General features: G+C 35.4%; 1 protein-coding gene across 3 annotated transcripts in view; it reads right to left on the reverse strand.

Moving 5' to 3' along the window:
• Positions 1–27,885, reverse strand: part of ARHGEF4 (Rho guanine nucleotide exchange factor 4) — a 240,455-nt gene that overhangs the window by 88,036 nt on the left and 124,534 nt on the right. For all 3 annotated transcript variants that reach the window (XM_036235975.1, XM_016125237.2, XM_016125255.2), the window contains exon 3: positions 9,997–10,123. In XM_036235975.1, coding sequence (XP_036091868.1) covers positions 9,997–10,123 — 127 coding nt within the window. The remainder of the gene's footprint in view (positions 1–9,996; positions 10,124–27,885) is intronic.

Consider the following 27,885-nt stretch of genomic DNA (forward strand, 5'->3'; position numbering starts at 1 on the left):
ATTGGTTCCATTGCACACTACCCATGCTTTGAACCACTATATAACTGTTAATTCCCTTCCTCCCTATTTTTAGGATTCTCCAGATAGTTCTTGCTGGAAAATGATTAGTATCATTGACAAGAGACACTGCGAGCCTACTTTGTGCAGAGCATAATGGGAATATGAGTGTGGATGAAAAAGAGGTTATGTACAAGTTCAGTGACCAAAAGTAACCTCGCAGGGTGATCTGATCATAAATTCCTAACTACAGGGGTCTTGGTGGGTAGTCATGCCCCAGGCCTATAAAAGGTTTATCATTGCCTTAAGTAAGCCCTGTCTGTCTAGGTTAACACACCTTTGAAATGCCTTTTTTTTCAGACCCTTCAGAGGCAGGGGAAACCACCCTCAAGGGATCACATAATCTTGTCAGCTCTCCTGTATCTTGCTTTCTCCCACCTTCATGTTATCTTCCTTATGTTCCCTTCTTAATTTTAAACGTATAAAAGAAACTGCAAAACGGCCACTCTGTGGAGCATTTGAGATCTTGCTTCCTGGAAGTGTCATCAGTTTGGCTCAAATAAACTCTTATAATAAGTTCTACAGGCTTAGACATTTCTTACCTTGACAAGAGGAAGTTTAAGCAATGGATCTCGATATTGAGTATGACATGAGCATATTCATTGAATTTATCTCCTCTAAGATTCTCACTGAAATGACTACTGGGTTATAAAAATAGGGAATACTGAGATTAGTCTTCAGGAAGGACAGTGTGATGAACTCCACTGACCTGTTCCCCAGCAATACTGGTGAAAATTATTTTTAAAAAACCATTTAAAACCTCTGGAAATGGTCCTAAAAGGAATTAACAAAAAAAAAAAAAAAAAGAGAGAGAGAGAGAGAGAGAAATCTATTCAAGAAAATCAATGGAAATTTGGTAAGATACGTGAAAGTCTATGATATTTGAACCAAGACCACTCTTTCTCACCATCTTCCCAGCTCAGTGAGGCAGAGACTTATTGAACTTCAGATGGCTGATGAAGTCAAGGATACGGGGCTTGTTCTCTTTTAGCTGGAGAGCTTACTTCCCTGAAGAAACAGTGTTTCTCATCCTGTCCCCCACTTCCTGTTGCTGAGGTTAAGTCCTGGGTGAGAGTGGTCAAGTTGGAAGGACTCTGTTCTCAGCATGCAGAGAATATTGGGGCTCCAATAGTCCTTACCCCTGCTTATGAAGCTGTAATTCTAAGCCAGAAGAGGCAAGCTAAGGGGTTTGTAGGTTACTGTGTCCTCCTTCACTGAAAGTCAAGAGGGAGAATTTTGACTGTGGGCAGGCTGGAAAAGAGATAACTTATAATCTTTTCCCAAAGGAACTGGCCTCATTTGTAATGGAGAGGGAGACATTTAAACCTAAAGGTGCTTCCAAGAACATTGGAGTTTTTAGTAAAAGGCATTTGGGAAGAAATTCATGGATCTAATGAAGATACAGCCTAAATTGTAACCCTATAAGTTTGTAAGCAAAGTACCTACTAACGGTGGTCCTACCAAAGCCACTGTTATCTGAAGATGACTGTGGCCACAAGATATATCCAAAGCTACACTTCTTTGAGAAGCAACATCAGAGGCTTAACACTATGGGAGAGGAAATAGACTTTACCCAGTTACTGAACTAATAATCAAACAACAATACCAAAGACAGAGTAGGGATAGTACTCTGAGTTGCTATAATATGTTACTTAAAACACCCAGTTTCCAACCAAAAACTGTGAGATATGCAAAGAAACAGGAAAGTTTGACCAATGCACTGGGGAAAAAGCAGGCAACAGGAACTGTGAGGGTGATCAGATGTCAGATTTATCAGAAAAAGAATCCAAGGTAGCCATTATAAACATTATAAACATGGTCACAGAACTAAAGGAAATCATAATTAAAGAAGGGAAGGACACAAGACTCCACCAAAAAAACTGTTAGAAACAATAAGCAAATACAGTCAGTTGCAAGATACAAAATCAATGTAAAAAAATCTATTGAGTTCCTCTATACTAACAATGAAATTCAGAAAAAGAAACGAAAAACCTAAAACAATATATAGATTTAATGCAATCCCCATGAAAATCCCAATGGCATTTTTTAAAGAAATAGAACAACAACAAAAAAATCATCAGTTTTGTATAGTATCACAAAAGATCCCGAATAGCCAAAGCAATCCTGAGAAAAAATAAGGCTGGAGGTATCACACTGCCTAACTTCAAATTATCTACAAAGCGACAATAATCAAAATAGCATAATAATGGCAGAAAAAAGACAGATTAATGGAACAGGACTGAGAGCTCAGAAATAAACCCATATATGTATGGACAAATAATTTTCAACAAAGGAGCCAAAAACACATGAGGAAAGGAAAGCCTCTTCAATGAATGGTGCTGGGAAAATGGAAAAGCCACAGGCAAAAGAACGAAACTAGATGGCTGTCGGTCACCATACACCAAAATTAACTGAAAATGGGCCAAAGTCCTAAATATAAGACCTGAAATAATAGAGGAAAACATAGGTACTAAATTCATGGACCTTGGATTTAGAGAGGATTTTATGAATTTGACCTCAAAGGCAAGGCAAGTGAAAACAAAAATAAATGAAGGAGGCTATATCAAACTAAAAAGCTTCTGCACAGGAAAATAAACCATCGACAAAACCAAAAGGCAACCACGCAAATGGGAGAAGATATTTGCAAACAACGCTTCTATAAGTGGCTAATATCCAAAATATACAAAGAACTCATATAATTCAACAACAAAGCAGCAACAATCCAATTAAAAACGGGCAGAGGACCTGAACAGACACATCTCCCAAGACAACACACAAACGGCCAACAGACATAAGAAAACATGTTCAACTTTACTAGTTATTAGAGAAATGAAAATTAAAACCACAATAAGATACCTCCTCCTACCTTTTAGAATGGCTATCATCAACAGGACATGTAATAACAAGTGTTGGAGTGATTGTGGGGGAAAAGGAATGTTCATGCACTGCTGGTGGGAATGTAAATTGGTACAGTCACTATGGAAAACAGTATGGACATTCCTCAAAAAACTAAGAATAAAATTACCATAATGACCCAGCAATCCTTCTCTTGAATATCTACCCCCTAAACTTTGAAAACATTTATCCATAAAGATATATGCACCCCGATGTTTATTGCAGCATTATTATTCACAGTGACCAAGATATGGAAACAACCAAAGTCCTTTTCAGTAGATTATTGGATAAAGAAGATATGGTACATATACACAATGGAATATTACTCTGCCATAATAAAGGATTAAATACTGCCACTTGTGACAACATAGGTGAATCTTGAGATTATCATGCAAAGTGAAATAAGTCAGACAGAAAAAATTGAGAACCATATGATTTCACTCATATATGGGATATAAAACCGAGAGCAGCAAATGAGCAATACAAACAAACAAAAAATCATAGACACAGACAACAGCTTAATGGTTACCAGAGGGAAAGGGAGAGATAAATAAGGGTAAAGATGGTCAAAAATATGGTGATGGAAGGAAATTTAACTTTGGATGGTAAACACCCAATGCAATATACATATGACTATTATTGAATTGTACACTTGAAACATATAATTATTTTAACCAATGTCACTACACTAAGTCTAATTTAAATATGAGGAAGATACTATGATAATGTTGCATCAAGTAGAGAATATCAACAAATAGAAATTTTTTTTGAATGAAAATATTAGAGTTACAATACAATAGCTGAAATAAATTCACCAGAGGGTCTCAACTATCAATGTAAGTAACATCCAAACCTGTAGAAAATTTTTATAGGAGTTTATTTGAGCCAAACCAATATATGCCAGGTAGATCTCAGATACTCCCAAGAATAAGCAGTTTTACAGCTTCTTTTATGCATTTGATATTAAAGAGGGAACATAAGGAAGGTTACATGGAGATGGGAAAAAGCAAGGCAGGGACTGGATTACAGGATAGTTAATTAGATTACGTGCTTTCTTGAGGGTGGTTAAGCTCATTTCAAAGGTTAACCTAGTTGCACAGAAAGAATGACAGGGCTTGCTTAAAGCCAAAAATAAGCCTTTTACTAAAAAATTATATGCCTGGGGCATAACTGCCCACCATGACCTGCTCATTTAGGAATTTATGATCAGATCACCCATGAGGTTACTTTCTATTGAACACCGTTTTTTTATCTACACAACAATGGGTTCGAATTGGTAGTAAAAATAACTAGTATACTTGAGAGATCGCTAAAGATTACACAAGCTGAAGAACAGAGAGAAAAAAGAAGGAGAAATATGGGACAGCATTAACTGCCCCATTATATGTATGTATAATGGGAATACCAGCAAGAGAAGAGAGAGAAAGGAGAAGAAAAAATATTCAAAGAAATAATGGTTGAAAACTTCCAAAATTTATCTGAAAACAGTAACCTACATATCCAGGAAGCTCAACAAATTCCAACTAGCGTAAATGGAAAGAGCCACACAATGACTCATCATAGTAAAAAGACTGAAAACAAACACGACAAAATTCGAAAGCAGCAAGAGAAAAAAGACGCATAATTTATAAGGGAATCCCAATAAGATTAACAGCTAATTCCTAGGAGAAACTGTGGAGGCCAGAGGTAGTGGGATAACATATTAAAAGTGCTAAAAGGAAAAAAACAACCCTTGTCAATGAAGCATTCAATATCTAGCAAAGCTGTCCTTCAAAAATAAAGGGAAAATCGACTTTCTTGGATAAGCAAACTCTGAGAGAATGTGTTGCTAGCAGACCTAACTTATAAGAAATACTAGTTTTTCAGACTGAAAGCAAGTGGCCTCAGATGGTTATTCAAATCCACACAGACAAAAACGAAGCACTGGTAGGGGTAATTATGTAGTAATAAAAGATACTATAAATTCTTATTAACCTCCTATAACTGATTTAAAAAGCAGTTGCATAAAATAATAGATATATAATCTGTTGTTATTATTTAGCCTATAACATATAGAAATGTAATATATGAGAATATATCAATAGCAGCACAAAGGAGGTGGAAGCAAAGCTGTAATGACTTCGAAAGGTATTATATATAGTAGAGTAATAGTTTTAAAAGTGCATTTACCAGATTTCTAATATTAATAGTTATAATATTAACAATATACCACAAAGGGGAGAGAGGGAATAGAGCTATATAGGAGTAATATTTCTACATGTTACTGGAGTTAAGTTAGTGCACATCTGAAGTTTGATTCTAATAAGATGTACATGTTAAACTCTAGAAAGACCATTACAAAATACTAGAAACATATAATGAAATAATCATTTTTGAAATTAAAGTGTTACATCTGAAAATATTTACTCAATGCAAAAGAAAGCAGTAAAGGAGGAATAGAGGAACAAAAAAGATGAGACATGTAGAAAACAAAAAATTAAATGTCAGATGTATATCCAACTATATCAATAGTAACACTAAATGTAAATGGATTAAACAATCCAGTGAAAAGACAATGTCTGGCTGTATACATGTTGTCTGTAGGAGACTCGTTTTAGATTCAAAGATACAAATACATTCAAAGTAAAAAGATGGAAAGAGATATAACATGTAAACAGCAACCCTGCGAAATCTATATTGATATTATATAGATTGGCTATATTGATATTAGATAAAATGGCCTTTAAAACAACAAAAAATTCACTAGAGATAAAGAGCGGTATTTTATAATAATAAAGGGTCAGGCCATCAGGAAAATATAATTACAAAAGTATATATACCTAATAATAGAGCACCAAAATACGTATAGCAAAAAATGACAAAAATGAAGGGAGAAATAGATAATAGATTTAGATACCCAGCTCTCAATAATTGCTAGAACAACCATACAGAAGATAAGGAAACAGAAGACTTGAGTAACACTATTAACCAACTAAAGCTAATAGACATCTGTAGAACATACCACTCAACAACAATAGAATATACATTCTATTTAAGTGCTTATGGAATATTCTCCAGGATAGACCTTATATTAGTCCTTAAAACAAATTTAAACAAATTTAAAAGGACAGAAATAATACAAAGTGTGTTCTTTGGCCATAATGGAATGAAATTAGAAGTCAACAGCAGGGGAAATTTGGGAAACACACAGATATGTGGAAATTAAGTAGCACATGCCTAAATAACTAATGGGTGAAAGAAGGAATTTAAAAATAAATCAGAAAATACTTTGAAATAAATGAAAACAAAATATGCCAAAACTTATAGAATACAACTAAAGCAGCACTTAGATGGAAATTCATAGCTGCAAATGATATACCGCAATACCTATATTGAGAAAGAAAAAAGATCTCAGCAATGAGATCTGCAACTTATGATGCTGGAAAAAGAAGAGCAAGACTAAACCTAAAGCAAGTGGAAGAAAATATAAAGGTTAGATTAGGGATTAATGGAGAAACAATAGAAAATAGAAATATAAAGAAATAGAGAACAGAGAAAGAATAGAGATAATAAAAGAAACTAAATGCTGGTTCTTAGAAAAGATTAACAAAATTGACAGACTGTTAGCTGGTTTAACCAAGAGAAAAGAAGAGGACCCAAATTATTAGAATCAGAAAAAAAGAAGGGACATTACTTCTAACCTTGCATAAATAAAAAGAATTATGAAGGAATACTATGAACAATTGTATGCCAACCAATTAGATGACTTACATGAGATGGATAAATTCCTACCAAACTACCAAACTCAGTCAAAAAGAAATAGACAATCCACATAGACCAAGTGAAGAGAATGTACCAGTAATTACAAGACTGTGTGTAAAGAAAAGCCCAGACCCCAAATGTCTTTATCCCAGAATTCTACCAAACATTGAAAAAACAATTAATGCCAATTCTTCATAAACTGTTGCAAAAATTGGAAGAGGAGAGAACATTCCCCAACTCATGTAACGAGGCCAATAGTATCCTGAAACCACACCAGAAACAGATATTACAAGAAAAAACTACAGACCAATATATCTTATGAATACAGAAGCAAAAATCCTCAACAAAATGCTAACAAACCAAATTCAGCAAAATGTAAAGAGAATTACACATCTTGACCAAGTAGGATTTAGCCCAGAAATATTGTTAAAGTCTGAAAATCAGTTAACATAATATACCAACCATGCCGACAAAATAAAGAACAAAAGTTCCATGATCATCTTAATAGACACATGAAAAGCATTTGACAAAATCTATGATAAACTTGACAATCTGGGAATAGAAAGGAACTTTCTCTACCTGATAAAGGGCATCTATGAAAAACCCACAGCTAACGTTATACTTAATGGTGAAGGTAGGATGTTTTCCCCTTAAGATCAGGAATAAGGCAAGGATGTCCACTCTTGCCATTTGTATTAAATTATACTGTACTGGGGGCTCTAATCAGAGTAATTAGACAAGAAAAAGAAGTGACCTATAGCTTTCAAGTAACAATACAACCAGAGGCAAGTAGGGAAATTCCTGGTAAAATCCTGCAAACCCTTCCTAAGTCACAGGCATGGGCTCTGGAGGTAGAGAGAGCTTTATGTGATACTGTGTGCAGCCACCATGCTGGGGACTCACAGAGTCCTTTCGGTCTAGAGAGGAGCAGATAGGGTGGAGTTTATCCTGAGTACTGACTTATGAAGCAGAGGATGGCATGCTCCCACATTAGGTTAATTCTTGGCTACTCCTCCAAACATGAAGAAATTTTGGAACAAGGCAAAGCTTCTTGCTGGAACTGCTCACAGTTCCCTCTAAGGTGACTGAAATCATGATATACATTATAAGAAAGTTTAACTTTTCACTTCCTACTTCAGTTGTGTTTGAAAGATTTTAACAGGTAATTATTAACAGTCTGAAAGGATGTTGTCTCCAGTGCTACTTGACAACAAGTCATTGCTGGGAGGAACTGATGTCTGTAAAGATAAGCAAATAAAGATAAGTAAATAAAAAATAACTACCAAAGAAGAGCAGATGAAATTGGAAACGAATTTCTAAAACATGAACAGGACAAAATTTTACAAAATTCTCGACTTTCTGTTTTTAACACGCTTGTACTTAGAAGATTATATGGAGCTTAAAGACATAATCATTGAATCACAAGTCCCAATGAAGGTAATGAAAAGCAGGTGAGATAAAACCAGAAAAACAAAGCGGAGGATAAAACAGAAATTATCCCAGAAATGAGAGGAAAAAAGAATTAAAAAAATGAAAATGTTAAGTGGTTACATAGATAGAACCTAGAAATATAGTTTTTAGAAAGTATAAATCCCAGAAATTTGGAACTGAACATTTGGAGTAGAAGCAATAACTAAAGACAGGAAAGAAAAAAAAAAGCCTTCCTACACTGTATATAGAGACCCAAGCTAGCCCTTATATTAACCTCATAAAATAGGAAGACAGCAATTATCACTCCTTTTTTGTAAAAAAAAGGAACCTGAATACAGAGAAAAGGAGGGAGCCGCACAATTTCTTACTCCTGTATGAAGTGCAGCTAGAGCCAGAGCCCTGACCTCTGACTTCTAGAGCATTGTCCTCAGTGTACGGGCCTGATGGGGGACACGTGTCACTGAGGTTTTTTAAATTTCTTATTCTGCATTAAATTCATCTACTAATTCAGTTCTGAAATAATAGAAATATATGATTATTAAGCTTTGAATTTGTAAAAGTATTCTAAGTTCAAGGGTCCAAACCAGCCTTGAGATATTATCACTGGAAAAAAATGCTACTCTCATCTGTTACTGTCCCTTCCACAAGCCTCCTAATAATCCCGTGACTTAATGAAGAGCTTGTGTGAGATATATCTTTTTCCTTGAAAAGATTCTTTCAGCAGTTGTCAAACACCTTTTCTTGATTTTGCTCACTGTGTATTTGAGATCACAGCCATATCTGAGGAAGAACAAAAGTCCACTGCATGATGCAACATAAATATACATTTGCTCCTGGAAATCTGTCATGTTCACCCATTAATCTAAACAGCTAGTGCCCCAAGACCAATATCCAGTATGTACTGAGTCAGATTCAGAGCTCCAGGCTCTGGTGTCCAGACTCTTCAACATGGCATATGCCATACTGTAGTACTCAGGGCCTGACCATGACTCTCACACATCATCTTTTACTAACCTTACTGGTTTTCTACAGGTCTTTACCTTATATAGGACCAAACTATGGACAATCTTGAGTGCTGCCCTTTCCTTACTCCCTAAGTTTGGACAAAGCACATGTTTGACAGGTGTAGCTATTTTGTTTTTTCAACTCTGTCTAGGGCTTATTACCCTTTTTAATAAACACTAGATTTGGCCTTTCCCCCAAGCCAGCTGGATGCTTTTAGATTGTAAGGTTGCCATCTAACATAATCTATACCTATTCTAGATCTGACACCTATCATCTTTCTTTTCACCAGGAGCCCTTGAGCATTTTCAACATGTCCAGCCCCTCCTGGCTTAGGTCTAGGAAAGGTGGTGGCTGTTCATGAGGAAGCCCCACCCTGGCTTTCACTGGGGCCAAGTTTCTTTCTAGGACAAAACCCAGTCTTTTTATGCATAAGTATGTGATGTGATGCTGTTTGCCACAGTTTTGAAGAAGAGACTATGAGAGGCTGCCATAATATTCAAAGAAGAGGCTGGTCCCTCAGAAGGGAAAACACTCAAGTTCCATTACTAGATTAGCCACAACTCTCTGGATTACTTCTGCAAGTTATATCCTATAGCAAATCCCAAGGAATGGTCAATAGCTCTGTTTAAATTAAATGAATGGAACCAGGTTTCAGGACTCAATAATGGAATCTTCCCTAAGTAAAGAATTTCCTTTTTCTGAAGGGTAGAGACCGTTTCCTAATTAAAGAGATAAGAGACAGTGTTTTGTCTCTCTCACCTTCTAGCTACTTCTGCCAGACAACACTTTTGCAGTCGACAACACTCTCACTGTTTTGTCGTCATTAAGACACCAGAGTATGAAACAAAGGAGAGGAATGTAACTCACCAGTGTTAGGTATGTTCTCTGGCCAGCCAATGTGGTGCAATCCTATCGGGGCACTCTGGGAGAATGGATGGCTTCTTCTAGGGAGATTTAAAGACACTGAAGAGGAAATGGTCATCTTCTCCCAACACTGAAAGAGGAGGAAAGAGGCAGAGAATAAACAAAAAGAGATGATATGTCACTGCCACATTCTAATTTTTCTAATTGCACAGGACTTTTGCAATTAGCCATTCTGAGCAGAGCACATGGCCAAAATTTGCACGGCTCTGGGAAGTACCATTCACTACAAAATCCATGGAGAAAAAAAAAAGCTACGCCTGAAGTCAGTAGTTTACAACCTGTAGGGCCATATGTGGCAGTCATGACAGAATAGGATGTCATTCAACAATGTGAAATAAGGACTGTTGAGAAGGTCTCTAAAACCTTAAATCTACCCCAGCCTGGTATGTCACACAGCCTGATATTTCTCCAAAAGCAAAACTGTTAGTTTTAGCGGAGGCACATTCTTTTAGGGGCACTTAATTAAAATGCAACTCACGAAGTCCCCGACACCTCATAATTATGAGACACCCCTACCCCTTAAGACAGGACCAGTGTTGCATGAAGTCTTGGGAAAGCAAGGGTTCTATCCCTTTATCATCCCATAGTTCAGAGATAAACTTGGTCCCTCCCAGTTTTGTCTGCTTTATAATGTTATTGTATTAACTTAAGAATTGTGGTATGTATTCAAATAAATGTTCCTCTTCCTTTTCTTTTATATCCCTCACACAATTAAGCAAATTGTGCTTAGAAAATTCTTTAGTGATTTCTGAAAACAAATACACAAATGAGGATTGAGATGGAGTTTTGACACTCCACCCCATCTCTTCCATTTGCATACAGCTCAAAACTGAACATATATATAGATGAGTTATCTTAGGACTCTGAAAGTAAATGGTGGCAGGCGGATTGGGGAAGGAAACCAGAATTTTAAGTTATACTAGTCCTGTGGTAAGTTTCCTGTTTTGTTGTTCCTATGGTATCCTCTGGCCTGAACTCAACAACATCTTGAAGCTGAGTGTGGACAGAAAGGACTTCGAAAGAAGCCCTCCCTGGTTTGAAGAGAGGCAAAAGGGGCCCGTAAGGGCATGAAGAAATGGAAGGGAAAACCTCTATGTTTTTGTTTCCTCCTACCCCACACTCCCAGGAAATCCCATAATAGTATGGCAGTGATGGCCAGGGAGGAACCTAAAACTCTGAGGGAGGGGAATCCTCTACGACCAGAGGAACTGTGTTCCTATGAGCATGAGGGGAAATCCCTATTTCCTTTTTCTTACTCTGTCATCCTGCCACTTAGCTCAAGAGGAAGACAGTTACATAAAGTGTCTGGCAGAGTAGGAAAATGAAAGGCCAGTTTTATGGCCAAAAAAAAAAAAAAAAAACAAAAAATAAAAACCAAACAAAAAAAAACATTAGGAACAGGGGAACTCTTGGAAGCCAGAAGTGTCTGGAAGAATGCAGAGAGTAGAGAATCCAAGAAAATGATCCCATAAAGTTGTTTTATGAACTCCTGGACATCACCCTAAACTGTGTATGGGTGGATATGACCCAAATAGAACACTAAAGTCATTGAGAACTGAACTATGGGATTGAACATTTTATAGGTAGCAGACTGGCTCCTGGGTGATCCACATTAAACAAACTACACTGAAAACACTTTAAAACTGAACTGACGTAAGAACCATAGTTCCTGAAGGCCAGAACAAATTTTAGCCTAAACTAGGTCAGATGCCTGAAAAACTTAGTAATTATTATTTTCCATAGGAACTAAACAGGGCCCAGAGTCCTATAATAAATATTCGAAATGTCCAAAATACAATCCCAAAATACTTGATATACAAAAAATTATGAATATCTCAATAAGTTGTAAAGGAAAAGTCAATCAACAGATTCCAGCACCAAGATTACACAATTGTTGGACTCATATGACTCAATAACAAAAAAAACAAATAAAAAATTTTAAAGCAACTCATAACCATGAGGGTGACCACTCTTTTTAAAGTTAATTTATTTTAATTTTTACTTTTCAATTAGAGTTGACATTCAATATTTTATATTAGTTTCAGGTGTACAGCATAGTGACTAGATATTTTTATAATTTATGACGAGAACCTCCTGATTACTCTTGTACCCACTGGACACTATACATAGTTATTACAGTACTGTTGACTATGTTTCCTATGCTGTACTTCACATCCCTGTTTTGTAGTTTTGGAACTACAAATTTGAACTTCTTAATGCCTTCAGCTTTTCCACAGTCTCCCAATCCTCCTTCCCATCTGGCAATCACCACTTTGTTCTCTATATCTGTGAATCTGTATTCATTTTGTTTGTTTATATTGTTTCTTTGATTCCACATATAAGTGAAATCATATGCTATTTGTCTTTGTTTGAATTATTTCACTTAGCATAATACACACTAGGTCCATCCATGTTGTTACAAATGATAAGATATCATTTTTTTATGGCTGAGTAACATTCCATTGTATATATGTATCACTTATTCTTTATCCAATTATCTACTGATGGTTATTTAGGTTGTTTCTGTATCTTAGTTATTGTAAATCACACTGCAGTGAACATAGGGGTGCAAAGATCTTTGCAAATTAGTGTTTTAGTTTCCTTTGGATAAATACCCAGAAGTGGAATTGCTGGGTCATAAGATAGTTCTAATTTTACTTTTTGAAGACCCAAAACTGTTTGCATAGTGACTGCAACAATTTGGAATCCCAACAACAGTGTATGAGAGTACCCTTTTCTCCACATTCTCCTCAACGGTTGTTGATTATTGACAATAGCCATTCTGACAGGTGTGAGGTTATATCTCACTGTGGTTTTAAATGCATTTCTCTGATTATTACTGATCTTGAACATCTTTTCATATGTCAATTGGCCATCTGAATTTCCTTTTTGGAGAAATATCTTTCAGGTCTTCTTCCCATTTCTTAATTGGATTTTTGTTGTTGTTTAGCTGTATGAGTTATTTATAAATTTTGGATATTAACTCCTTATCAGATGTATCATAGGCAAATATATTCTCACATTCAGTAGGTTGTCTTTCCATTTTTTTGATGGTTTTCTTTGCTGTGCAAAACCTTTTTATTTGATGTAGTCCCATTTGTTTATTTTTTCTTTTGTTTCCCTTGCCCAAGGAGATATATCAGAAAAAAAAGTATTGCTAAGAGAATTTACTGCCTATGTTTTCTCCTAGGAGTTTTATGGTTTTGGGTCTCGCATTTAAGTCTCTAACCCATTTTGTGTTTATTCTTGTACATGGTGTAAGAAGCTGGTCCAGTTTCATTTTTTTGTATGTTTCTGCCAAGTTTTCCCAACACCATTTATTGAATGTAGACTATTTTTACCCCATTGTATATTTTGCCTCCTTTGTTATAAATGGGTTTATTTCTGGGCTCTCGATTCTCTTCCATTGACCTATGTCTCTGTTTTTATGCCAGTACCATGCTATTTTTATTACTATAGCCTTGTAGTATAGTTTGATAGCACATAGTGTAATACCTCCAACTTTGTTGTTCTTTCTCAAGATCGCTGTGGCCATTCAGAGTCTTTTATGGTTCCATATACATTTTTGGATTATTTGTTTTAATTCTGTGAAAAATGCCATTGGTATTTTCATAGGGATTGCATTGAATCTGTAGATTGCTTTGGGTACTGTAGTCATTTTAGCGATGTTAATTCTTTTTATTCATGAGCATAGTGTATGTTTCCAATAATTTCTATTTTCAATTTCTTTCTTTTAATGACTTACAGTTTTCTGAGTATAGGTCTTTTACCTCCTTGATTAAATTCATCCCTAGGCATTTTATTGTTTTTGATGCAATCGTAAAATGGGATTTTAAAAAATTTTTTCTTTTTTAAAGTTCATCATGTGTATATAAAATGCAACCAACTTCTGAATATTAATTTTGTATCTTGCTGCTTTACCAGTCCTCACAGTTTTTGGTGAAATCTTTAGGGTTCTCTATATATAGTATCATGCCATCTGCAAATAACAACAGTTTTACTTCTTCCTTTCTAATTTGGGTGCCTTTTATTTCTCTTTCTTGCCTGACTGCTGTAGCTAGGACTTCTAATACTATGTTGAATAGAAGTGATGAAAGTGGGCTTCCTTGTCTTCTTTCTGATCTTAAGGATGACTTTCTGGCTTTTCTCCATTGAGTATGATGTTAGTTGTGGCTTTGTAACATATGGCCTTTATTATGTTGAGGTATGTTTCCTCTATTCCCACTTTGCTGTGAGTTTTCATCATAAATGGATGTCAGGTTTGTCAAACACTTTTTCTGCATCTCCTGATATGATCTTATGATTTTAATTTTTCGATTAGTTAACCTGGTGTATCATGTTAATTGATTTGTGGATATTGTACTAACCTTGCCTGCTAGGAATAAATCGCACTTGATCATGGTGTATGATATTTGTAACACATTGCTGAATTTGGTTCGCTAATATTTTGTTGAGGAGTTTTGCATCGATGTTTATAAGGGATATCGACCTATAGCTTTCCTTTTTGTGGAGTGTCTTGGTCTGGTTTTGGATCAGGGTAATGGTGGCCTCTTAAAAAGAATTAGGGAGCCTTCTCTCCTCTTGAATTTTTTTGGAATAGTTTGAGAAGAATAGGTGTTAATTCTTCTTTGAGTGTTTGGTAGAATTTGCCTATGAAACCATCCATTCTAGGGCTTTGCTGTTTGGGGCACGGGGGTTGATTACAGATTTGATTTCATTGGTAGAAATCAGTTGGTTCAGAGTTTCTGTTTCTTCTTGACTCAGTCTTAAAAGATGATAGGTTTCTAGGAATATATCCATTTCCTCCAAATTGTCCAATTTGTTGGCATATAATTGCTTTTAATATTTTATTACAATCCTTTGTATTTCTGTGGGGAAAGCCCAAGGAAGTCTATGCCAAAAGATCATAATGAAACTACTAAAAACTGGAGACAATGAAAAAATCTTGAAAGCAGCCAGAAATTAACAACAAATTATATATAAGGGATATATAGATATTTCATGGAGGCCAGAAAGAATGAGAACAATATTTTAAAAATGCTAACCCAACTGGCAACCAAGAATTCTATATCCAGCTAAAAATCAAAGGTGAAATAAATACAATTCCACATTAAGAAAACAGAGATTCATAACCAGGAAACATGCTCTAAAGAAACTTTAAAGAAAGATCTTCATACAAAAGGAAATGATACCAGAGGGAAACTCCAGGAATTGAAAGAAGAGCAATAGAAATAATAAATTAGTGGGTAAATATAACAGATTATTTTCTCTGAGTTTGTTAATATGTTTGAAATTAAAAGCAAAAATTATAATACTGTCATGTGGTTTTTGATAGTAGATGACAGCATAAAGAATGAGATTAAAGAGATCTTTATGGTGGAAGATTTCTACATTTTATTCGAAGTTTCAAAATATTACTTCTAAGTAGGCTGTGAAAAGTTAAGGATGTATAGTAGTTCCTGGAGTAACTATTTTAAAACCGCACAAAGAAATATAGTTTAAACTCAATAGAAAAGTTAAGATGAAAAAAAAAAACCCAAAAGTTCAAATAATCCAAAAGAAATTAAAAGGAAACATAGCAATGAAGAAGAAACAGAGAAATTGCAGATCTAAATCCAAACACATAATAATTACATTAGCTATAAATACTCAGAGCCCATAATTAAGAGATTTTAAAAAAGGATTGAGAAAAATTTACCTCACAATATGCTGTCACAAGAAACCCACTTTCAAAATAATAATAAAATTAGGTGAAAAGTAAAACGATGGAAAAAACATATGCCATGCAAGCACTAATCAAAAGAAAACTTGAATAAAGAATGAGAAAAAAGGACTGAATTTAAAAAGAGAAAAAAAACTTCAATGGTTATATTAATATCAGACATAATAGAATTCTGAGTAAGGGAAATTACCAGGATACCAAAGGATATTCCATAACAAGAGCATATATTCACCAAGAAGATATAACAATCTTAAATATGTAAGCACCTAACCATAGACCTTTCAAATATATGAGGCAAAAACTGATACAATTAAAAGGAGAAATGGAAAATCCACAAATAAGGTTGGATATGTCAACACTTCTTTCTCACTAATCAATAGAACAAATAAACAGGAACATAGAAAGAGAATAGATAAAATGAACAACACCATCAAACAACTGAAATTAATAGACATTTATAGAATAGTTCATCCAATGGTAGAATACACACTGTTTTCAAGTGCATATAGAATATTCACCAAGAGAGACTATATTCTTGGTGATGATAAAAAAATATATATCAAATTTTAAAAGATGAGGAAGATAAAAAAATGGCATAGCCAATAGAGGCTTGTTCATATCTCTTGCAAAGAAATCAAAGTTGTGACAGAAATATGGAGCAAACAGTAAGCAAAGTGGCCTGGGGTCTAGATGAACGGAAGCACTACATCTAGGTAGAGAAATAATTAATAAACCTGCAACAGTAAAAGGTAGGAGGGGGCGAAGACACAGGCTGCTGGGTCCCAGCGGCTGAGTGGGACAGAGGCTGTGGCAGCTGCAGATGCCTCTTAAAAGGGCCATGTCCATGAGTTGACTTTTGAAATGATGGACCTGCTTGCTTTGAGGAGTGACGCTTGGTGGCTGCTCGGGAAGCGCCAGGGATTACAGAGGAACACTGAGTTGTGGGACCGAGAGCTGGAGGCGAGGCTCTCACCCAGACAGAAAATCTGGCAGTATCCATTGTTCCTCTGTTGAGCCCTTCCCCCTCCCAGTGTGAGGACTCAGCTTCGCCATAGCTGAGACGTCATCTAACTGGGTAGCAGAGGTGGTTCTGCCCAGAGGATTCCCTGAAACTCTGCCTTCCCCAGCTCGCAGTCCCACCCAAGCCACATCCAGTTGTGTCCGTGGGGAGTTCAGTGTTCCTTGCTGAGCCAACTCCAAGACTCACACTAGTGAGTTGATTTTGTTTTCTGGTGTGGCCTCTTGAGGCAACTCTAAGCACAGCATCTGTGGATCGCTTGCTGAGTCTTAACAGGTGGCTGCAGAGGGGCACAGGCTCTGGCTAAACTTGGCCTGCAGCTGAACCCCTGTCAGGACTGTGCCACTGGACACCTACCACACAAAGCCACACTAATAAAACTGGGAGACTTAGGAGCTTTGCTTAGTACATAGAAACAGACACAAAAAGCCAGCCAAAATGGGAAGATAGAGAAGCAGAAACCATATGAGAGAACAGAACTGAGATCCAGGAATAATGGAGTCAAGCAACCGAACAGATGCAAAGTTCAAAACACTGGTTACAAAGATGCTTAATGAACTTGTGAGAAGTATAGAGGAATTCAATGAGAATTTTAACAAAGAGAGAAAAAAAACACACATAAATATGGAAATTATAAGAGGGAACCAGTCAGAAATGAAGAACACATTATCTGAAATGAGAAGTATATTAAAGGGAATAAACAGAGTGAATAAAGAAGAGGATCAGATGACCTATATAGAGGATGGGGAAGCCAAGGACACTCCATCAGAATGGCAAGAAAACAGAAGCCAAGACTATATTAATAATAATTTAAGGAGCCTATGGGACACTATTAAATGTAAAATATCTGTTTCATAGGGGTACTGGAATAAAAACAAGATGTCAAAGAGCTATTTGAAGAAATAATGATAGAAAACTTCCCTCACCTGGTGAAGGAAATAGACATACAACCCCAGGAGGCTCAGAGAGTCCCAAGAAAGAGGAACCCAAAGAGGCCCACACCAAGTCACATCATAATTAAAATGTCAAAGGTTAAATACAAAGAATCTTAAAAGCAGCAAGAGAAAAGCAGTTAGTTACAAGGGAGCATCCATAAGACTGGCAGCTGATTTCTCAAAAGAAGCTATGCAGGACAGAAGGGCTTGGCACAAAATATTTGACGTGATGAGAACCCAGGATCTACAACCAAGAATACTTTATCCCACAAAGCTATCATTTAGAGTCAAAGGACAGATAAAGAGCTTCCCAGACAAAAATAAGCTAAAGGAATTCACCAACACCAAGCCAATATTACAGGAAATGTTGGAGAGTCTTTAAGAAGAACAAAGCACATTTGAAAAACAGGAATAAAGAAGATAATAACTACATTGCTATCAAGAAGTACCTCAAATGGAAAAGAATTAAGTGCCTCAACCAAAAGATAGAATGGCTGAATGGTTAAGAAAATAGGACTCGTACATATGCCGCCTACAAGAAACTCACTTCAGATTGAAAGACACACACAGACTAAAAGGAAGGGAATGGAAAAAGATATCGCCTTGGTGTACCTAGAGGGTATTGTGCTAAATGAAATGAGTTGGATAGAGAAAGACAAATATTGCATGATTTCATGTACATGTGGAATCTAAAGGACAAAATTAACAACAAAACAACAACAATAACAAAAGTGAAAATAAACTCATAGATACAGAGAATATTTTGAGTGCTACTAAATGGGAGGGAGCTTGAGGGGATAGCAAAAAGTGGCAAGGGGATTAAGAGGTACAAACGGATAGTTGCAGAGTAGACATGGATATGTAGGGTGTAGCATGGGAAAGATCTTTAATAATGTTGTAATAAACATGTAAGGGGTACTAGATTTAGTGGGGTGATTGCGAGTTACATGGATCTCTGATTGCTATGCGGTACAACTGAAACTGGTATATTATTGTATGCCAGCTATGATTTAAAAAAACTCATTGAATTGTACAATGTAAATATAAGCAACTAATTGTCTATTATATTTCAATAAAGATGGGGGAAAAAAAGAACTTGAAATGGATTAAATACGTAAACATAAGACTTGATTCTAGAAGAGAGCATAAGAAAGAAACTTCTTGACATTCATCTTGGCAATGTTTCTTTGTATATGCAACCAAAAGCACTAGTTACAAAAGAAAAAACAAGACTACATTAAACTAAAAAGCTTCTGAATAGCTAAAGGAACATTCCACTAAATAAAAAGGCAGCCTATAAAATGGGAGAAAATATTTGCAAACTGTATATTGGATAAGAGGTTAATATCCAAAATATATAAAGAATTCATGCAATTCAATAACCAAAGAACCAAACAATCCAGTTGAAAAATAGGTATAGGAATTGAACATTTTCCCAAAGAAGACATACAGATGGTTAACAGGTACATGAAAAGATGCTCAGCATCACAATAACCATCAGGGAAATGTAACTCTAAGCCACAATGAGATATTACCTCATATCTTTTAGAATAGCTATCATCAAGAAGGTAAGAGATAGTGAGATTGTGGAGAAAAGCAAACCCTTGTGCACTGTTGTTGGGAATGTAAATTGGTTCTGCCAATATGGAAAATAGTTAGAAGGTTCCACAAAAAAATTAAAAGTAGAACTATCATACGATCAAGCAATTCTACTTCTGGGTATATATTCAACAAGAATGAAAACAGGATACTGAAGAGATACCCATGTTTATTACAGCATTATTCACAACAGCCAAGATACGGAACAACCCATGTGTCCACCAATGGATTAATAGATAAAGATGTGGTACATATATACAATAAAACACTGTTCATCCATGAAAAAGAAGGACATCTTGCCATTCGTGACAACATGTATGAACCTTGAGGGCATTATAATAAGTGAGATAAGTTAGAGAAAGACAAATACTGCATATTATTCCTCATATATGGAATCTAAAAAAGCCAAATTCATTGAATTAGATGATAGAATGGCAATTACCCTGGGCTGAGGAGTAGAATTGGGTCATGTTGTTAAAGCGTACAAACTTTCAACTAAAAGATGAATAAGTCCTGGAAAGCTAATGCACAGCATAGTGATTATATCAACAATATTGTATTATGAACTTCAGAGATGCTAAGAGAATACATCTTAAATATTCTCACTAGAAAAAGTAAATGAAAATTATATGATGTGATAGAGGTGTTAGCTAATAGTGGTAATCATATTATAATATAATATTGTATTGAATCAATACATTGTACACCGTAAATTTACACAGTTATATGTCAAGTGTATCTCATTTAAAGGACTCAAAATTCCACTGTGAAAAGCAACACTCCAATTAGAAAATGAGAAAAAGACACAAAGAGATATTTCATTGAAGAATTACATATAACAAATGCTATAGGCTGAATGTTGTGTGCCTCCAAATTAATATGTGCCTTTGGAGGTGATCTGGCTATTGAATGAGATAAATACCCTTACAAAAGAGGCCCCAGAGAGCTCTCACCAGACACCGAAAGTGCCAGCAGCTTGATCCTGGACGACTCAGGCTCCAGAACTGTGAGCAATAAATTTCTATTGTTTTTTAAGCTACATAGTCTGTGGTATTTTGTTATAGCAGCCTTAGCAGACTAACACAGCAAATAAGCCTATCAAAAATGTTCATTATTGGGAAATGTAAATCATAGTCACAATGAAATATCATCATATGTTTATGAGTACCGGCAAAATAGTAAAAAAAAAAAAATCTAAAATTCCAAATGTTGAGGAGGATGTAGAGAACTGGATCTCACAAAAAAAATAATGGTGGGAATGTAAAATGGTACAGGCACTGTGGAAAAAAAAATTGGCACTATCTTTAAAAAACTAAATATGTACTTAACCATACAACTCAACAGTTACACTGATGGCCATTTATCCCACAAGAATGAAAACTTTGTCAACCAGAAAAATCTATTCATGAATGTTTATAGGAGCTTGTTTGCAATAGCCCCAAACTAAAAGAATCCAAATGTCCTGCAATGGGTAATTGGTTAAGAAAAATATGGTGAAGCCATACAATGGAATAGTGCTTGGCAATAAAAAGGCTATAAATACACACAACAAATCAGTGGAAATCAATGGATTTATACCAAATGAGAAAACCCAGTCACAAAAGGTAACATTATGAAATGATAAAATCATAGAGAAGGAGATCAGATTAGTGGTTGAAGTAGAGAAGCATAGCATGAGGGTGATGTAATAGTCTGTATCTTGCTTGTGGTGGTGGTTACATGAATCTAGACACATGATCAAATGGCATAGAAATATGCCACACATTCTACCAATGTCAGTTTTCTAAAGTTGATATTGTTCTATTAACAGTTATATAAGATGGTACCTTTTGGGGAGCTGGATGAAGGGTGCATTGGACCTCTCTGTATTATTTTTCACCTTCCTGATAATATGTAATTATTTTAAAATAAAAAGTTTAGAAAGGAGCAAGAGGGAACAAGATAAAGCAACACCAGTTAAGTAAATATGTGCTAAGAAATATTAAATGAAACTTAAAAACATCAAATCAAAAACAATAATTATAAGATAATGTTCATTACTTATGGATATGTTGAGAAATATAAAGTACTACTGAAAAAAGGAAATATTACAGCCTTTTAGAAAGGCAATCTGGAATCTATTACAGTATAAAAATTTTTTATAATCTTTGGCAATTCTACCCCTTTAGATTATCTACTAAAAAGTACTAATCTATAAGGTCATATGTTAAGTTGTGTTTACTAAATCAATATTAGCATCTTCCAGGAACTGGAAACAAAGTGTGTAGCTATCAATATGTGAAAGGAGGAGGAAATTTTGATCTGCCCATAGAAACTTTGTAGCCATTACTTGAAATTACAAGTACCTCGGAGATATTTCCATGAAATTTGTTAAGTGACAAGTGTAAGACATTGAAAAGGGCGTTTGTATATGTGGGTATGCATGTATACATGTATGTATGTATGTATCTATATACACATATATATACACAGATATGTATTATACATGATTATAAGAGTATGGAGAAATATAGAATGCCACAGATTTAGGCAGGGGTTAATGGGGAACCATAATGAAGAGATACTGATGTGAGGAAGAGGGACTGGGATAGCATCTATCATAAAAACAACATGAATGATCTCCTGTTTATATCAAATTGTGTGTATAGCTTTTTTTGTGTGTGTTTGTATAAAGGAAGAATAAAATGATGATCACCCAAAATGTCAAGTGGATTACAACAAAGGGGTAGGATTACAGGTAATATTTTTTGTTCTATATATTTTCTATATGTCATTGGAATTCTTTATAATGAATATGTATTACTCATATAATCAGAAAAGAGCCATTTTTTTTTCTTTACAAAATAAGAGAACAATGAATAGAAAAGTTCAATAGGAGAGTTGGAAATAAATTTGAGAAAATCACCACACTAAAAATAAAACACAGATGAATAGATGAAACATAGAAATGGTAAGAATATTAGAGCATTGTCAAGGAGTTACAATCTCTGACTAACAGGAGTTCCAGAGAAAAAGGAGGAAAGGAAATTATCAAGTAAAAAGTACATATTTTTCCCACAACTGGAGGTTAACAATCTCCAGATTCAAAGGTCACAGTGAATGTTTACCACAATGTATAAGAAGAAACTCACCTCCAGGATTATCACTAAAAAATTTCAGAAGAACAAATTGGCATTTACAAAATATTCATGGAGAGGTCAAGTACAGTTTAGGGAGTACAGTCAATAATATTGTAATAACTATGAAGTGTCAGGTGGGTGCAAGACTTATTGGCAAGATCACTTTGTAAATTACACAAATCTCTAACCACTATGCTGTACACCTGAAACTAATATAATATTGAATTGAAAACAGAAAAACAAAAAACAAACCCAACTTCACTTAAGTCATAAGTATGTGGATTTGAAATCATATTAAACCTATACCCACAAAAAAAGAAAAGAAATTTCAGAACACCAGGGAGGCCCCTAAAATCTTCTAAATAAAAATAAAAATAAAACCAAGCCATACACAAGCGGCTGAGAATAACAATGTTAGCACCACTCACTAACCGCAATTGATACTAAAACACAGTAGAGCAATGCCTTCAAGTTTTTAAAGGATAATTTCAACTTGGAATTCTATGTAAAGCATTACTATCCATGAAGTATGAAAGTTGAAAAAAAAAGTGTTTTTTTTTTTCAGATATGCAAAAAACAAAACCTTTACCTCCTACATACCTTTTCTTGGAAGACTACTGGGGGACCTTCTTGAACACAACAAAGGAGTAAATGAAGACAAAGGAAGACATAGGATCCAAGAAACAGGAAACTAGAGAAAAAAGTTACGCAGAGTTCCTGGAAAACAACTACTCCAAATTACAGCAGCAGGTCAGAGGGTTCTGGAAGGAAGCTCTCTAGGAGACAGGAAAGACTTGCTAGAACATTGACACATTTGAGCACTTGGAAAATTTTCCTAGTGTTCCATGCAGTTATTTGTGTGCATGCATATGTGTGCATTTAATTTGGAGAAGTTTTATTGCATATGAAGGTTCATGCATCAACCCCACGGTAAAGATACAGAACAGTGTCATCACCCCAGGATCCCTCTGTTGCCCTTTTATAACCTCGTTCATCTCTCTCACCTAACCTCTGGCAATGACTCGTCTGTTCTTCATCTCTATACTTTTTCATTTTAAGAATATTCTATAAATGGATTTCTACAGCATATAACCTTTGGTTTTGGTTTTCTTTCACTCAGTATAATTTTCTTGTGATCCATTGATGTTGTTGTGTATATCAATAGTTCATTTTTTTTTCATGCTAGAGAATACTATTCCATTGGCATAGATGTACTACAGTTTATTAACTATTTACCCATAGAAGACATCTGAGTTGTTTCCAGTTTTGGACTATTATGAATACAGCTGCTATGAACGTTTGTGTATAGGTTTATGTACAAACTAAGTTTTATCTTCCTGAGACGAATGAACAAGAGTGCAATTGCTGGGTCCTATGATAAACTCAGGTATAGTTTCGTAAGAAATTGCCAGACCTTTTCCCAGAGTGGCTATACTGTTATATAGTCACACCAGAAAAGTGCAAGATATCCAGTTTCTTTACATCCTTGCCAGCATTCGTGGTCATTGTTATTATTTTTAAAAAATTTCTTCTGATTGTGTTTTTCATTTGCATTTCTCTAATAGTTAACTATGTCTCATTTCTTTATATGTGCTCATCTACCATCTGTATATCCCCTTCGGTGAAATGTCTTTTACCAGTTTTGTAATTGGATTGCTTGTATTTTTACTATCGTGTTTTGAGAGTAATTTATATATTCTAGAACTAGCCCTTTGTTGGATATTTGTTTGCAAGTAAATTCTCTGAATGTGTAGCTTGTCTTTTCACCTTCCTACCAGGGTCTTTGCAAAGCAAAAAAAAAAAAAAATGTTTATTTTAATGAAATCCAATTCATCAAATTTTCCATTATGGACACACTTTCAGTGTCATGAATAAGAACGCTCCACTATCCTCTAATAAAGATCCCAAAGATTTTCTCTTGTTTTTGTCTAAAAGTTTTATATTATTGTGTTTTACATTTAAGTCAATGATTAATTAATTTTGACTTAATTTTTTAATAAAATGTGAGGTTTAGGTCAAGAATTTTTTTCCTGTGGATACCAAATGCTTTAACACTGGTTGTTGAAAAGACTATTGTTCCTCTATTGGATTGTTTGTGCACCTAAAAATCACTTATGAATGTACATTTGTGTGGCTCTGTTTTTGGGTTCTCTACTTGTTTCCAGTGATTACTGTGTCTGTGCTCAATACTACATTGTCTTGATTACTTTATACAGCAAGCCTTAGGTAGTATCAAGTAAAAGATTCTTCCCACTTTATTATTTTTCCCCAAAATTATTTTAGCTATTCTAGGGCCTGTGCCTCTTAATATAAATTTTAGAATACCCACAGGTTTTTAAAAGTTAGAAAATATTCACAATGTATCCTCCTGCTATTGGATCTTTGCTGTTAAAGTTGGAGAAGGATATGGACGAAGGTCAGGAAAGCTGTCCAGCATTCATTCACAAAATTGATATTGTAACTATCAGAGACCTAAGAGATCACTTGGTTCAACCTTTAGAGATAAGGTAACAGAGTCCAGGTATGGTCTTATTCCAAGGTTTAGAGTCAGAAAGTAGCAGAGTGGGGAATAAAACATGCACAAGTATTTTAAACATCTAGTTTCTCCCCATTCCTCTCACCTACACAGTTTCTCATTTTGTTCTCTTGATCTTAGTCTCCCTCCAAAGCCCCCTTAGCCTGGGTGCAAACCCATGTGAATGTGTACAGCAGATGCTGGAGCCATAAATTTTTTGCCCCTAAACCTGAAACTGAAAAGAAATCTCTACATGTAAACAGCACCTTTCACACCAAAGGACTGTTTCCATCCTACAAACACACACAAATATGCTATAGTCTCCCAGGTGTGAGATGACATTGCAAAGGGCTTAAACTACACAGTAGTCAGGTGAGGGAATTCTTCCATGTCACTGAAATGTTGAGCTGGCCCTGAGAGGGCCACATTTACAGGCTCCTCATCATTCAAGGCTTGTGTCAAATGCTAGGCTCCAAACTTCCAAGCTAAGGGAGCCCCAGCCTCACAGTCCTTAACTCTGTATCCTGTTAACCTTTTCAATTTCTTAATTATATTTCCAATAGTTTTTATAATCTTCAATATCTAAAATAATCTGATTTGCTCAATTATTTATTAAATCCTGCCACCTCTGTTTCTTCTTTTAAGATAGACATCTTTACATATTATCCACTATTGTATCCACAACACCTAGAATACTGCCTGGCCCTAGGTTGGCACTCAATAAATATTTATCAAATTGAAGAAGAACAAGCTGAGAAGATCTGAGCAACTATACAGCTACAGTGATGAAGACCTGAGTCAATACAAGGATGGATAAACAGACTAATAGACAAAACAATAGTTTTAAGCATCTCAGAGACCTAAATGTGAAAAACAAGACCATGGCAGCTTTTAAAAAGGTAATTTAGGGGATTCAATTCATGACCTTGGAGTAGAGAAAAGATGGATACACTTGACAACATTAAAATTAAGAACTTATATTCATCAAAAGGTACCATTAAAAAAGGAAACAGACAAACCATGGAGTGGAAAATGGTATTTGTGGCACAGTAACCAACTATGACTGTATTTAGAATATACAGTCAGAAAAGACAACCTCATAGACAAATAGGCAAGAGATTAGGTCAGACGTGCCCCTAGAGAGGATATCTACATTGTCAATAAACACATAAAGGGTGCTAAGACTCTAGAAGTTGGGAAAATGCAAATCAAGATATCTCTACCCACATAACAGAACTGTTAAAAAGCCTGACAATATCAACTAAATGTTAATGAGAATATGGGGCAAAGGAAACTGAAGGGAGCGTAAACTGGCACAATCACTGTGGAAAAATATCTGGCAACATACAGTAAAGCTGAAGATGTGTATCCCCCAAGAACCCAGCCATCCCACTCCTAGGAACGTGCCCAACAGAAATGCCTGTGCATGTGGGCACAAATGGTCCTAGCAGAAATGTTCACAGCAGACCTGAACGGGAGAAAGCCCCTAAATCCAGCAACAGCTTCCTGATAAACACACTGTGGTATGCTTATTCAAAGTAATCTCATATAACAATGAAAATGAAAGAACTTTAGATACACAACACAAGGATGAGTCTTAATGTAGTTAGAGCCAAAGGAGGTAGACAATAGAATGGATAAAGTTTAAGAGAATCCATAAGGTTTTATTTACATAAAGCTTAAAAACAGGCCAAAATAAACCACATTGTGAGTGTAAAATTTAGTATTAAAATTATAACAAAAGGCTAGGGAGTGACTACTATAAATATTGCCACAGTAGTTCAGGCCAGAGAGGAGGAAGGGTGCTCTGAGCAGGAAGGAGACGGGGGTAGTGGTTAATGTGGTATTTCCTAACATGGAGGTTACTGGATATTTGTTTTACGATTTTATATATATATATATATATATATATATATATATATATATATATATATATATATATTTGTGCATTATGGTTTTCTATATGACCTGTATTTCTCAAAAGAGCTTATAAGAAACAAACTGTATGATGCAATATCATAGAAAATTAAAGCCGCTATAGATGACATCATGATCATAACCATGTTGAATATTTGAAACTTGTTTATAGAAAAAAACGACAGAAATTTAACAAAATATTAGGAATGGTTGTTTTAGGGTACTGGAATAAAGGAACTCTTGCTCCTTAAAAGTACTGCGGAAGGAAGAAAATGGAATGCTGACTGAACTTCTAAATATTCCAACCTCACAGCCAGCTTTCTCAGGACCAGCCACAAGATGGAGCCTTCATATCTCCAAGTTGAGTTTTCTGTTCAATTGTTGCCCAGAGCTTTAGTGAGAGAGAGCAAACTTTTCAGAGCTTCTCTCCCCTTGCCTTTCCCTGGGATATTGATGTATTTGCCTCTTCTCTTGTCTTTGTACATATTCTGATGTGAAGAAATAGTAGGTCTCTCTCTTCCAGTAGGATTTTAAAGAGAAAGAGGAACGGGAACTAACAATTATTGAGCACCCATTTCATGACTGGCCCTTTGCTGAGTACTTTAGAGTCATCTCGCTACTTGTTAAAACCTGCGAAGGCTGTAGGTGTTTGCCTGGGGCCCACTCCACCTGTTGCTTAGATATACAACACCCACTTATGCACGGGGACAAGCTCAGGGACACTGTGTGCATGCACATGTGTTTACCTATATACTCATATACATATATATTGATAGCACATTAAATCAGTCATGTTAATTATATCACTTAGATACTAATAACCTTTTTACTACTACTTGATTTTACTCTGAGTTAATTAACACTACAATGTATTTTTAAGTTTTCTCTTTGTATTTCAGATAATCAAAAATTAGAAGGAGCACTAAACATCTAAGGGGGAGGGATGTTAAGAAATGGAGACTCTCATATACTGCTACAAAGAGTGTTAATTGCCACCATCATTTCAG

Source organism: Rousettus aegyptiacus, unplaced genomic scaffold, assembly GCF_014176215.1.
Source record: "Rousettus aegyptiacus isolate mRouAeg1 unplaced genomic scaffold, mRouAeg1.p scaffold_m13_p_2, whole genome shotgun sequence".
In the NCBI taxonomy this organism is placed as follows: Eukaryota; Metazoa; Chordata; class Mammalia; order Chiroptera; family Pteropodidae; genus Rousettus; species Rousettus aegyptiacus.